Source organism: Synchiropus splendidus, chromosome 16, assembly GCF_027744825.2.
Source record: "Synchiropus splendidus isolate RoL2022-P1 chromosome 16, RoL_Sspl_1.0, whole genome shotgun sequence".
Taxonomy (NCBI): Eukaryota; Metazoa; Chordata; class Actinopteri; order Syngnathiformes; family Callionymidae; genus Synchiropus; species Synchiropus splendidus.
Window position 1 is genome coordinate 5640368 of NC_071349.1, and position 15276 is coordinate 5655643.

Consider the following 15276-nt stretch of genomic DNA (forward strand, 5'->3'; position numbering starts at 1 on the left):
AACCACATCATAGACGACAGACTGTCATTTTTGGGTGAGTGTACTTGACAGATGATTTGAGGGTGGAGTGAGTGTGACACCGGAGTTGACAGCGAGCGTGTGCACCACCAAACTGCTGCAGAGGCGACGCCGATCATTATCTATCATGATGAGGGGTGACCTGGCACATCACTTGTGTTTATCAGACTTCTGTGGAGAAACAATGCAGTTTAATGCCATTTTCTAAAGTATCCTACCAGGTAGTTTCTCCAGGTAAATACTTCTCTAAATGTCCTGTCAGTGGAGAGCATATTATTATTTAGTTTAGGTGCCATCCAAACCTTCATTCTATTTCTCCCACCTGCTCGCTCCTTCCGAGCTGTTTGGCACAACAGGCAGGGGTCCGCCTGGACCACTGACACTCACAACCTATATGTTTCTGGAGGGTGTGAGGAAACCATTGCAAGCACGAGAGCAGGACTCTGTAAGCAATCTCCTGTACAACTGCTTAGCATCTTCAACCTTTCCAAAAAGCCTTTGGTACGCCCCATTTCTGCTAACCATCCAAGCTTGCTTGCAAAGCAGCGAATACCACACGTTCTGAATGCAGATGAAATGAGCTGGTTAATTTTGGCATGGTACCATTACGAAATCCACCCTCAGAGTTGACACATACTGCTGCCTGCTATGAAGTGTTCAAGAGTCAATCAGTGGTCAGAACTTTTGACCTTCAATACAAAATCATTACTTCATCTCATTTTTTTTAGATAAACAAAATTGTATTTGAGCGGGAAGTAAAATTATTTTTGTGTTATTAGTATCAGTAATTAAAACCACCAAATCTTGTTTTCAATAACAGTGTGCGCTGCACTGCAAGTTACGATACTTTCAGAACTTGACAAACCAGATGCACTTTATGGTTTCATGTTAAGTGTGTGTAATACATGTAATAAAATGGAAACATTGCGTAAATCACAATATTGAGATATCATGACCCAAGTACTGTGATGCATATGGTTGCGTGAGGTTGTATTCACCACTAGGCGATGCCAAGTGGGTCATAAAGGTAGCACAAAATAGCGCACACCCTTGTCCGAACACTTGATAGGTTTTTTCAGGAATCCAAACTCATGAAAATGTGTTGCAATATGTTTCGATGTATTAAACACTACTGTAAGTTAACACGATCAACAGCTGCTTCCATGCTTTAGGAATCATCTCAGTTCTAGGTACCATTTTGTTGACATTTGTTCACGATCGCAGGTTCAAACATTTTCAATACATGAAACTCTGAGACTCTGAGTAATGCATTGATTCAATGCCTTGGATCACCTTCAGACCCATAAAGTGTTGCCTGTTGTTTTGACTTCCACTATTATTAATCATCATTAATCGCCAGGAAGTCATTTTAATTCAGTTGAACAGCCTGCTGAGGTCAAACACACACACACGTTTGTTACACCATGTTTGTGGGGACCATTTCTAGTATGCAACACAAAACCACTCTTTACTTACAGGAGACAGATTCCAATGATGAAGAGGACATGAGAACGCTGTTGCCTCATCGCTGACTATGATACATTTGTGTTGTGTGTGTGTGTCTCACAGTCCGAACGCATCCTGTGTGGGAACAATGGTTCTTCAAGCAAAAACGTTCCTGCAAATCGTACCTAGAACTAAAAAGGTTCCTACAACGCGGCGAACCTAACCATCTCACCCTAACATCCAGTTACCATCCCATTAAACTAATCTCTTAATACAGCCTACATAAAATAAAGTGTCAAACACAGACGGACGGATCGAAAACAAATGAGCCTCTTTAGAATCTTCGCAGTGAAATAAAAACACAGTTTGTCTCGTCCCCCAACAGCCGTTATTGGGCTCAATTGATTCTGAGAGCTTTAATAAGCCCTGGGCTCCACTCTGCACCTTTCATAAAACGTAAACAGACGATAAAAAATGCATGAGATGAATGTGCTGTTGTCGTCTCTGATGACCCTCCAGTCATCGCACTCACAGCCTCTGCGCTGTTCACTTTTAGCAATCCACATGAGCTTTGTGAGTTCCTGCCTCTCCAAAGTTCACACAAAGGAAACCCCCCCAGACCTCTTTTGCCTTGCCTTGTTTTAAAACTTTAAAACAAAGTTTGCTTACAAATGCATTCCAGTCATCATTAAAACTAACACAGACAGCCTGAGCGGAGAGAAAAATAACGTAAAAATTTATACTGTTGAAATTGTTCAATATGGTTCCTATTTTCTTGTCTGAACATCAAAATGCACAAAAATGACCACCGATTGTGATGTGCTGACACATTCTATAATCAAAAGAGCGCGAGAGTCAGCCATCAGAGCAGCAAGAGCCCAAAACCCAAACAGCCTGTACCCACTCGCTGTTGTTTACAAGTTCTTCCATATAAACACTCCGACGCTCCAATGTGATTTGGCTTTGAGGAGACTGGCATAAATGGATTTGGTGACTTACATCATGCTTGGAAGTCAAATCACAGAAACTTCTTTTCCATATCAGACAGAAAAGGGTCATTTCTGGCCGTTTTATTTTTAAGTACGAGGAAAGGTAAACATGCGCGGCGTTCCACAGACGCCGCATAATTTATCATTCAGTTCAAAAATGGAGTTAATAAACTCCAAAAGGAATAAAACTTTTCATAGATCTTGTCCATTCAGAGCGCTCATATTTCCAATGAGCAGAAAGCCCTGGCTGAAACTGGAGCAGTTACTTTTTGGAAGGAATGCGTTCGGTGGGTTCAGGGCCAAAGCTCACCCTGTAATTTGTGAATGTACAGAAATGTGCGACGGCCACAGCCTCACTAAAGATAGAAACCTTTTCTCTTATGTCATCCCCAAACCCCAAGCTATTTCTGATTGAGCCCACAGCCCCCCTTTTTTTTGCAAATGAATAGGTAGTTTGAAAATAGTCACAAAGGCTAATGGATCAAACTTTGATGAGACGTCAACTTGCCTCAGACCGTTTTCAAAGTGACTTTTAAGTAGCACTGGAAGCAGCGTGGGTGGCATGTAGAGTCAGGTATAAGTTACACACCCTCAAGGCTTCATGGTCTATGGGCTAATGAGGATCGAACTCATATTAGCCTTCACAATCTGACTCATTACCCGTGAAACCCTCAGTCAGTGTGCTTCCCTCCGGTTGTCTTGCACACAGGAAATGTCGCTACAGTATGTGGAGATGACAAAAAGCATGATTCGATGCTGGCCACTGTTATACACTAGCTACTGCTGTGGAAAGAGTATCATCATTTTACTAGATCTAGAGGTCTGAACTGTCAAGAGATGATACAATTCTGCAGTTACCTGTGCCATCACAGAAACACCTCTGGATACTAGTGGAAACTAAAGGAATCAGTATCTTGCATGGAGAAGGAGTTGGTCTGCTCTAATCTCAAGTGTCTGCGGCTTGGATTCTACCCCTCATTTATTGACACACAACGTCAGTTGCCTCTTGGCTTAGCTCTTTCTCATCATAACTGTCAAGCCTTAAAGCATACCGAGAACCCAAGATGTCAGTTTAGCTGAAACTGTGGTATGGGATTTGGCCTTGTTTTTATTTAAGGGAAAAAAGACAACGAAGTTGATGCCTCAACAGAATATAATGACTTCATTTGTTCATCCTTCTAGAAGGCCGTCGACACAGGGTTCGTATCAAACAAAAAACAGTCTCCAGTCAATGCTGCCACCATTAAAAATATGCAACAGTTTCTCGAGGAGATCCTTGCCATGAGGAGCCATTCGTTTTTAATTCTGAAATGGTACGAATTGTGTATACTGAGACACACTTGAGGTGAGTTTGTGGTTTCACATATCCTTCAGGAGTTCGTGTCAACCCACCCTGATCATTAAAAATCGTTCAGGGGCACGGCCGCCTCGGTCCTCAAAGCCAGTGCGGCTGAAACTGTAGAAACTGAATGTTGAAATGCAGAGATCTAAATCTGACAGGCGCCTGAAGCAGGCAGTGGGGCAGGGTCTATAGCTGGGAGGTGTGGTCACATGATCATAATGAAGTGCAGCTAGTAGGTGTCATTGTCCATCCCTGTGATTTAAAATACAACGGATCAAATTACTTGCAGTTCTTAAAAATATCTTATTTGGATGATTAACATTTCATTTCATTTTCGTTATTTAAAATCAAGTGTTTTTGCAGGGAAAGAATAATCGATTGAAGCAAGCAATCATTCCACAAAATTAATAGAAGAGCCTCATTGTTCCACAGCAACATGGCTTGTTATTAGGACACTTTCATTTTATTTGTCCACCGGTTGAAAAATTCAAGATGAATGAAGGCTTTAAAAATCACTAGAAGGAAAACAACGTTCTTCATTGTTGTATTAATGTATAGTATAGGTCAGAGAACTTCTCAACGCATTAACTAAAACAGGTTGACTGAAGTGTGTTGGATGTTGACAATTTATAATGTTTTTTTGTTTCTTTTTTTCAAACGTATGGATGATCCAGAAACATTAATATTGATTTTATTTGTATCGTTTTTACAGATCAGCCTCAGCTGTGAAATCTTATCACCTATTTCTCTTGTGATCTAAGAGCTATAAGATTAATGGTAAAATATAAAATAAAGACACCTTAAACCAGCAATTATTTTTATTTTCTGCGTTTTAAAATAGAATCTATATCTGTCTGATACATATTTGCACAATTGTGGTGACAGTGTTTTTCTGTTTATTTTGTGCTTTGTTTTATTATTATTTTTTCGTACTTTCCTACCCATTATTAATTTGAAAATTTTACACATTTACTTCTATAAGTAAAATGAGCGAATAACAAATCTACTTGACTTAATACTTGAGATTATAAAAAATGAAAACTGTTTTTTTTAATACGACATTTAATATTTGAATAGGATAGGATATACGATACGTTATTGTAATTTAGGGAAGTATCATAATAATATGTATTTTTAAATCATTATAAACATTTGAAATCAGTGGTATCGATGTTAGAATAATATAAATCACATATAACCATCAAAGTTCATTGAATACATCCGCAATAACTTTTGTAATAACGTTTCTTGAACATTAATATCTTGACTTAGTTGTTTGAAAATCCGCTTCTTTGTGAGATGCATATTTGTCTCAAACAATAAATATTAACAGGCTACTTTTACTGGGCTTCCTGTGACTTTGTAGAAGTCATAAATGTTGTGTTCTCGGCTGCGGAAGCGGCATTTCTCTGTTTTACTGTCTCGAGTGGAAACGATTGAAAAGTCAAATGCGCCAACAAGCGTCAGAGAGCGGTATGACAGAAAGGGAGCGGGAACATTTATCACAGATCTCGGCAGTCAATAAGGCTTTATACTTGGCCATGTTTGAGTGCCAAAAATAAATAATATCTGCTTGGTGTTTAGTGGCTGTTTAGTGTGTTTATCTATTTGTTTGTTTAAACTGTCAAACCCAGAGACCTCTACTGATTTGTTGTTGATCATATATATATATATATATATATATATATATATATATATATATATATATATATATATATGACCAACAAAAGTCGATCGTTTATCAATCAAAGCGATCGGAGATAAATACAAAGAATTGATCTAGTGTATGATACAGAAGTGATGAAGCTGCAGCACTTGGGTGAGCTGTGATTGGTTAGTGGGAAGCCCAGCCCTGCATGCCGATTGGTCCAAACATTCGCCACACTCCCAAACACCAAACACTAAAATGACTCGAGTAAATTATATCTCGACACTCTCCGGCTCTGATCAAGCTCTCTGCTGCTCCCAGCTTTTTTTTTTCATCCTGGATAACTTTTCAGCAGGTCCACGGGGAGTGACTGGGAACAGCCCGTGGGTGACCCAGGAACAAAAGCGGCGCGTGGATAAAGTTTGATGAAGTTTTACGCATGAAGAGGGAACCGGTGTTTGACTGAGCCCCACTGACATTGTAGAAATGTTTGTTGACATGTGACAAGGTTTATTTAACAGAGATCGGCAGGATTGTTTTTGCTCCACGTGTGGACTCGTTGTGATCGGGACTATTTCGTTTGGATTCCTATGCTGGTTTCAGACAGACATTGAGAGGCAGACTTGACAGCTTCGGCGCCCTCCACGCGTGTTTTCTCACCTCTCTCTTCCTCAATCGTCTGTGGACTCCTGAGACCCAAATCCCGCGTCCGGGTCGTGAGCAGCCCTACCAGACTCATTCAGGTGTCGCTGACCCGAGCTGTTGTGATGCATATTCCCGTAGAGCCGCCCACGACCAGACGGTTCACGCCGCCCTCCACGTCCTTCCCCTGCAGCAAGATTGGAGACGGCAGCGCAGCTATGGCCACCCCGGGGCCCCTCAGGCCAAGACCGGACACCAGGGATGTGGTAGACGTCTTGGCCGACCACGCCGGCGAACTGGTCCGGACCGATAGCCCCAACTTCCTCTGCTCAGTGCTCCCATCCCACTGGAGGTGCAACAAGACGCTGCCGGTGGCTTTCAAGGCAAGAACTTTATCACCGTGTGTTGCACTTAAATAGTCAAAAACAAGATGTAGAATTGCAAATGTGACAGATTATATAGACAACATTTTAGTGAGTCATTAATATTTAACTTCTGTTTCGAATTATATATCAAAAGCTTAAAGTTAAATGAAACGCCTGAGTATGAGTGATTTAAAATTTAATGTTTGGTTTTTTTTTACAATAATCATCATTTTAATAATCAATCTTTGATGAGTTCAAATTCAAATTCAATCGGTATTAATGAAAAATGAAGCGGCAGTCCGCGTGCGAAGGCGCTGTGTTTACGGCGCCTCCGGAACTCTACGCCCAAAGTTCTCTTTCACGATCAAACGATGGTTTTCAGTGATGCGGCTGTATAAGCGTGTGACCCGTAATAACCGTCCGCAGGTGGTGGCTCTCGGTGATATACCGGACGGGACTCTGGTCACCGTGATGGCTGGGAATGACGAGAACTACTCGGCCGAACTGAGGAACGCCTCCGCAGTGATGAAGAACCAGGTGGCCCGGTTCAATGACCTGCGCTTCGTCGGAAGGAGCGGACGAGGTGAGCGGAACACACACACACACGCGCACACACATTATATTTTTTTCATTTCATGGCTTAGATGTTTTGCCTACTTTCTTTTAAGTCGTTCAGTGTCATTTCCCTTATAAAATATAACGTTGAGAGTCACGCAATTTTAATAGCGTTTGATCAAAATTTGATCCGGAAATCTAAGCTTTACAAGTCAAATAAATTCATCAGGATAAATACCGCAAAGAGACCGGAAGATCAACGGCGGGAGTGGAAGCCAGACAGGCGGATGAAGTGTCATCAGACAAACAATCCCTGCCTTTTTATGATCCATAAATCCCATTTATCAGGGGTATTGTGTTTAATTGCAGCACTGCGTGATGCTGCCTAATGTGCCTCCAGCAGTATCTGCTCAATCAGAGCATTTATGCGCTATTGACCGGATCAAAACCAGTAAACTTTAAGACGCTAATTGATTTATTAAGCAGGCGGCATTTTTTGAACGCCTCTGAATTATTCTATATAAGTAAAAAGTCCGTCTTTTAATATGCATGATCGTCATTTCATCCACCGTGCAGCCTCCCCTCCTCAGCCGAGGATGAGCTGCGGCCCTCGGCCTGGCGTAGCCTTCATTCCCCGCGCGTACTTTGATGCAAATGAGATCAAGATTCTTTCTTGTTAAACAATAAAATATCTTTGTAAGCCCTTTTCGGAAGACCTGGACCACATTTCCTCCTATAATCAAAATCATAGATGCAGTCAAAGCCATGAAAGAGGTGGTGCATTGCTTTTTGTTTGCTGGTCAGAAGGCTTTGGAATGAAGGCATTTGGTCTGTTTGAATAAATAAATGATGTATTGTATGGATTAAATCAAATTAAAGTAGATGTTGCGCTGCTATTTAATAAATAGTGGTTTTGTCTTGAAGGAAAAAGCTTTACTCTGACCATCACTGTGTTCACCGGGCCTCCTCAAGTGGCCACTTACCATCGAGCCATCAAAGTGACCGTGGATGGACCACGAGAACCACGCAGTGAGTCCAGACACACACCCATGCACACGCACTGTGAGCAATCTTGCTTAGTGTTCAAATTCGAGAGGCAGCAGAAATACAATAACCGAATATGAAAGCAGCTCAACACTGACACTGTGAAATGAAAAAGGAGCATGACTTCATGCTTTCAAATTCACCCATAGATTTCTGTTGCTTGTTGACAGCATTTATTTATATAAATTATGTATAAAATATGAATCTACAATTTCAGTTCATGTTTGAATTTGTTCTGTCCGAAGCTTTGATTTGTTGAAATGTTAGCAGGATGTTGCATGACTTGACAGGTAACAGATAATTCATATTGATGTGTTTCACACAGTCTTCTAACATGTCTGAAGGCAAACCGTGCTGTTGGTCTCAGTCAGTGAAAGTGTGTGTGGCTTTGCTGCCAGGATGTAGTGAGAGTAAAGAATCTTACACAGAGGACTGAGACTTCAGGCCTTTTCAATCCTGGCCAGATGCATCCTACCTGTCTGACCGCTAAAGTGGTTTGTTGATTAAAGACACAGCAGCCACTGTCAACCTTGGCAGGCTGGGTGCGCTGTTACCGCCTCTGGTCAGCCACAGCTCATTGTCATGTGGTTAAGTTTTGCTACTGCGAGTTCTGGACTGGAGCTGCGCGCATGGAGAGTCTTTATAGTGGATGCTGCGTGTAATGGTGCAGGACTTTGGCGGTTAAATAGCTGACATCTGTTCTAATGTCTGTGGATATTTGCGAGTCATTCAGATGATGCTAAGTCAAAACAGATCAAGCGCTACCCAGTCAGTAGGCAGGAAGCAAATGATTGGGAACCCTCAGAGGGGCATCACACTCCAGCAGACTTGGTACTATTTGCAGAGGCATAAAACAATACATCAACTCGGCACATAATCCCCACATATGTGTTGATGAGTGTACAGATGGTTTCAATTTGGTCGTCTTCATTTCCCAGAAGATTAAAAAAAAAAAAGCGCCGGTCTGAGTTCAGATCTGCAAGTGTCTCGGCTAGAAATAACAGTGTGCATTAAAGTACGTCTCCTGTCTGTCTGTCAACAAGTCACGGCTCCAGCTGAGGCGTCAGAGTGGCCGCGCTACTTTTATACTGGCTCTGGGTGCTATAAGGTGACACTGTTTAATATAGGGCGAGGGGGGGGGAGCACTTTGCAGAAAGAGACTATCTGCTGTAGATGGTGTTATAGAAAATGGAGTGTCATACAAGGACAGTGACAATTGTGTTCATCGATCTGGTGGTGCCACTGGATGAACTGACTCAGGATTTCACTTAATACTACTTGCTAACTAAAGAGTATTTGGCCCCACAACACTCATCAGTGTCTGTCACTAGTCAGACATTTTTCCGACAGTAAAACTAATCAGATTCCTTTCAAACCACAAGGCACCACAGTAAGTTGGCAAATGAAACCAACAATATTCGGCCACCTTTTCCTTGCGAATTCCAAAGTTCCTTTTTGTTTTTCAATTCTATTAAAGTTTATAAAAGAACACAACTGTTGGGATGGCCTGCGCTGCGTTCACCTGTTCACAGGCGGGCAGCAGGTCTACACTGAGCTTTACAGGCTGTTTGGGTAGACCAGCATTTGCATTGCTGCCAGCCCAGTCAGGACTTGGCACAGAGAGGAAGGATTATTAATGTTTACTGATCCAGTCAGGAGAACCAGACAGACAGGGACTGCCGAGGCGTCTCGCCTCCAGCATTATATCAAAGGACGTCATGCCATTTAAAAAAACAAAACAAAACACCTGAATAGTGAAGTTAACACTCATACAACACAAAAAGCAGCACATGACTTCTACATAGAATGTGAGCTGAACGTTCACAGAAGTATTTTTGTCGCCCTCGCTGTCGATTTCCTCATCACGCATCCGGCAATCGTCATCACACCCCTTGCACCCCCCCTCATGTGTCATACTAGATTATCAAACTTCTGCTGAAGGCAAACTGGAAGCACAACTGTTGCAACAAAAGTTCCTCCTCTTGTTTTGTCAGTGTGGCTTCAAAAATGCACTCAGTACAACAACACAGAAGCGTCACTGCGATTCGGAGCTCTGCAATCCTACAGGTTTAATTCTCCACAATAAATCCTTGAAATGACATCAGCTGCTCTTTTCGCCAGCAAGGGAGGGTGCTTTTTTTTTATTTCTGTAGCCTTGACCTGTTGTTCCGATGCACTAGATAATAGCTCTTTAAAAGAGCCTTTGGTTCCGAAGCGTCCAGGTCCCAGTGATCTTGATGGATCAGAAACTACACAATCCTTTGGGTTTTAAATACACACTAGAATTTAAAAAAAAAATGAAGATGTGTGACTGGCAATAGTAACTTTGTCAAGTTAACATGATTATGTCCTCACTGAAATGAAATGTGAAATGAAAAAAAGATTTCGTAAGGTAGCAGAGCTGGAAAAAGAACACGTGTTAAAGGTCATTTGTGCAAGACACTTCACCCTACTACCAGATTATACATCGCACACAAAGTGCTCTTGGCATACATCAATGCACACAGGCTTTCACATACAAGCACCAATGGAGGGCTGTTTTGTAGGCCCTATTGACTTGGCTGGGTGTGTTCACACCGCTCATAGCAGCAGGGTAGGGGGGTGGCTAGGGTTAGGGCGGCGGTGGGCATGTCGGCGGGTTGATCCTATTTGCATTTGGCACAGAGACTGTACAAAGTATGCAAATAGACAAACAATGACGTTTGCTGTGTTATTTTTCCTGCAATATTGCAGTCTCAGTAAAGTAAACAGCATGTTTGTCGTGTGTGTGAGGAGCTCATGCACCTGCCAGGTGCGTCCATGGCTTTAAGTCGTCCCTGTGGGCCACGCCCATGCCGCACAAATCACATGAAAGACTCACCCCTGGTGCGAATTGCTCTCTCAAAGGCAACTTTGATGTCTGAAAATGGAGATGGGTGTCTTTGAAAGACAGAGGGCCTTAGGGTGTATCAGTGCCAGGGGAGGGGAAACAGTGGCACGTCTGATGCTTGGGTGCTTTCCTGTCGGCTAATGGTTCAACATAACTCCCAAATATATAATCCTATCTCCAAGGACATAGATGCCTACACATGCGAGCAGAGACACACACACACGCAAGGGGTTGCAGCTTCAACAGTCAAACTCATGACCATCTAATTTATGATTTAGCGGAGCAGATAGCTTGCTGAAATACCACGCACAGGCCGAGATGGGAACAGATAAAGTGAAAATTTTATGTCTGCTTCAGAGAAATGACACACTGGCGTCTGCGTTGAAAGGAGTCCAGTGACTGTGGTCTTCCTCCTCCCTGAGGTTATGCCAGATGCGTCATAGTCAGCATCAGTGATTAGGAGTTCAGCAAATATTAGGCGACTGATAAATTCAATGGAATGCAACAGAGTATGTAGTATAGAGGATTGAATTTTAAGTTTGTGTCCGAAAATAAGCTTTTTTTTTTTCTCTCAGTAAATGATTCTCTCACATCAAGTGAACCTGCCAGCCTGGGTGGAGGACTTCTTTTACTTCTTCTTGTTTGAATAATAGCATGTCTGGTGTGGATTTAATGTTGTTGAAGACCACAGATTGTTTTATTGTATTTATTTTTGTGGTTTTTTCTTTAACTGTCTGAGTGGAGTGTGTGTACACTGCTGCAGGGCGTCCACCCACAGCCCAATGAAATATAGATCTTCTGGATTATTTGCATTTGATTCATAGCTTTATCTGGCTGTCTAAGCTTGATGTCTAAATCTTTAAAAGTCATGATCTGGATACAGCCGTTCAATGATGACACACACATGTCGGCAAACACAGCAGGATATCTGCTGTAATTGGTGTAAATACCTTGACTAAGTAGAAAATATGCCCATTAGTCCGGCATCACTACTTCTCCCAGTTGGCTGCTTCTGTTTTCTTGACTCCATACACGCTCACAACAAAGGAGAAGCACTTCAAAATTGAGAGGATTATCTTGTTTGTTTTGTTGCATCGGTGCCCTGCAGGCCAGGAAGTGACTCAAGGTGAAATGCCCCTTATTTTTCCACCCAGACGAAAATTTCCAGCGTGTATTTGCTGACGCCAGATCCAACATTTTGATAGCCCAAATTTTTCACAGAGGCTCCACACAAAACTTGTCAAAATTTGTCTCGACGTTTCAAGTTAGGAAACAATTATCACTGAATTAATGAGGAGCAGTTACTTTTGGCCTGTTTTCATGCTCACACTTATTCCTGTCTCAACCAACGTTCTGAGTATTTCCTGTTTACTCACCTATGAGGGGAAGTAAAATGCTCACTCTGTGTGCTCCCGCTTCATTTACACTGACCCCTGCATGAGTGTGCCATTACAACCTTTCAGCCATAATTCAATAACTTCACTTTCACATTTACCAAAAAATAAACATGTCATGAGTGGAGGATTATATTTAGCGTGGCAGCCGTATGACAATATTGGTATGTCGCCAGTAGGTGATAGAAAGATTGGCGCGATCCATGAAGGGAGGAGTGGTGGTTTCTTTGCTGCATTATATTTATTTATTCAAGAATATGTTTGGATGAAAACATACATAAAGAATTTGTTGAAACACACAATAAATAATTATTGAATTAGGTTCTGCTTCCGACAAATGGCAGAGAAGTGAGACGAACATTTTCTACGGCACATGTGCTTGCAATGATCTTTGATTCTGTGACTGAATTGGTGGAATATTATGTGTGAGCTAGTATGCACTGAGGTGTGAAGTTAAAGCCGTTTGACACATCTGTTGGTGTTGCATTGATGTATGTGACAGCAGCAGCTCGCTTTCCTTTCCCACAGTCTTGAGGGGCCCCACCTTTCCCTCAGCACCTTGCTGCTTAAAACACATAGCTTCCATGCAAAGAAAACAAGGTCGCATAAACATAAACACATCAGCACGTCCATCAATAACCTGGTCTAAGAAATGAAATAAAAAATAAAAATAGCAAGACGTTTTCCTCATGCCAGTTCGGAATGAAATGCACGGTTGAAAGCGTGGCTGCTACATTAAGCACAGAACATTTAGAAATGGTGGCCTGCTATTGTGTCTGACTGCAACACCAAAAAGGCAAGCAAGTTCATATCGATCAAAACAAGCTACCAAACAGAAGACAGTGGCCCAAATCTTCACACAGACAGTGTAGAAAAGCGGCACAAAAGGGGGCTGATTGCTGTCGAACGTGCTGCGGGCCTTGTTGCATTGTTCGCCAATCCGGGTGCATTTGGCCTTTTGGCACCCCCTTCTCTCTTTTTGCCTGCCTCAACCTGCTTTGCTGCAGGGCTGTCCCTGTGTGGTAATGCTTCTGTTCCACATATTAGCAGCAAAACTTCATCCCCTTATCTATAAAGGAAGAATGAGCGCTAACAGTCTCATGTGGCAACTTCCGCTTTGAGCAGCTTGTTTTCTAGGCCTTTAAGGGGGTTTTCACACTGATGATCTCCCCAGAGACCATTTCATGTGTCTGAAACGCCACGCAGTTCCCCATATTGGAGGAGATGGTGGACAGCAAATAAAGATTCCAAATATGATCCTTCATATTTGGATTGACAGAAATCACTAACTAAAATCAAACTGGTCCACAGAAATAGAATAAAATGAGTAACATTCTTCATAAAACTCTCAAACAAACCAAAGCATTTTTACCTTAATGCCAATGAGCTGCACATTTTGTCATGTCTGTGTGTAGCTAGCTTGATCTCTTACAGGCCTAGACAAGACAGCCACAATCATCAGCTAAGAGTTAAAACCACATCCTTCAGGGTCAGCCTCAAAACAGGAACATTGATTTGCCCTACTATAAGGACTTGAATGGTTGCTAGCCTGTTAAAACAAGACTGTTGTCAGAGGTTATTGGAATTACGCAAAATAGGAGAAGTTTGCAGCGGGAGGGAGGAAGAGCCAGGGCTGTAACAAGAACATTGGGGTTCTGATCTGGGGAGGGGGAAGAGGAACACAGGTGCACAATGCTTTGCTCAACAGATGTTGAAACTTTCTAAATGTCTGTTAAGGTCAAACGGAAGTTTGCAAGCAGGAAAGTAGGCCTCTCAGCAACTGTAGCCCCCTGAGCACTAAAATGTAGCTCTCTTTGTACATTTACTTCTTCCTTCATACTCATACAATGAAAATGTTCTTCATAATGGATGCCTGTCGGCTGAGTTACCGCTCACACATTTTTCAAGTGTAATACTTTGTTCTATTTACTGTGTCCCAGACACAGTCCTAAGTGTGAGGCATGATATATGAACTCAAAATCAATTCCTGTCTGCTATCTGGTGCCTATCAAGTCCATTTATACTGTGAATACAAATATTTACACTTCAGATATATTCACTGCAGACTTGGTTGCGGGCCAGAGCACGTATTGCCCTTTGCCGTGCAGATAGAGTTTCAGTATGCCCCTAAAAACGCGCCCAACCCTTGACTAAAAAGAGCTTGTGTTTAATGTTTCTCCCATTGGACGGGAACATGTGTTTCTTTCTTTCAATGGAGGGAAAGGCAGACAGACAGAAATGAGAGTGGAAAAGTGGAGGATAAGGAAAGGAAGCAGGTCGTATCAGGTGATCATTGAGGTATGGCTGACACGGTTTCAGACCTGGCTGTCAACTCACTGAGCAAACACTGTTTCTGTGTTGAGCTGATAGGAGCTTTGTTGTAGGAAGGCTCAGGGAGTTTTTTTTTTTTTCATACATTGTGGTCAAACATTAGCAGCAGCAGCAGCAATCTAGTGAAAAACAACTTTTTATTTACCAGAGCAACAAAAGTTCTGGATTAAAACACAGGTCTGACACACCCGTTACATCAAAACAAAGCCTTTCAGCAGGTCGTTAATACCAGACCTTTTATATCAAGCATTTTATTTGTCCGTCATACACCTCCATAATGCTTTCAGATGATGTGACCGCTACTTTGAGAGGAGGCTAGTAAATCTACATGCATCCATTTCAGCTCTGGGTGCATTTTGAGTATTGCTGTTTAGGCCTTGTGTGCTTTGGACTCATCTCCCATCTCTATCTTGTGGTTATGATATCATAGCGAGAAAAACATGGCATTCTCTCCTAAGTGCACCCTGACACATTAAAAATTCATCCAACCACAAAACCCCTCTGAAATGTTGTTAGCTTCTGTGCCCCTCTTGCCCCCTGCAAAGTAGAAGTCAAACACCAGTCACACCTGAAAGACTGTGGCTACTTTCAGGGTCAACTGACCAAATAAGCAAAGAGGCAAAAATAATTCCT

General features: G+C 42.1%; 1 protein-coding gene across 3 annotated transcripts in view; it reads left to right on the forward strand.

The window, feature by feature from the left end:
* The window catches only part of runx3 (RUNX family transcription factor 3), a 48767-nt gene that overhangs the window by 17138 nt on the left and 16353 nt on the right, over nt 1-15276 (forward strand). For 2 of the 3 annotated variants that reach the window (XM_053845664.1, XM_053845663.1), the window contains exons 3-5: nt 6227-6468; nt 6877-7033; nt 7930-8034. In XM_053845664.1, the coding sequence (XP_053701639.1) occupies nt 6227-6468; nt 6877-7033; nt 7930-8034 (504 nt within the window). Of the gene's footprint in view, nt 1-5729; nt 6469-6876; nt 7034-7929; nt 8035-15276 lie in introns of those variants that run through there. The other variant, XM_053845665.1, reaches the window with a different exon arrangement.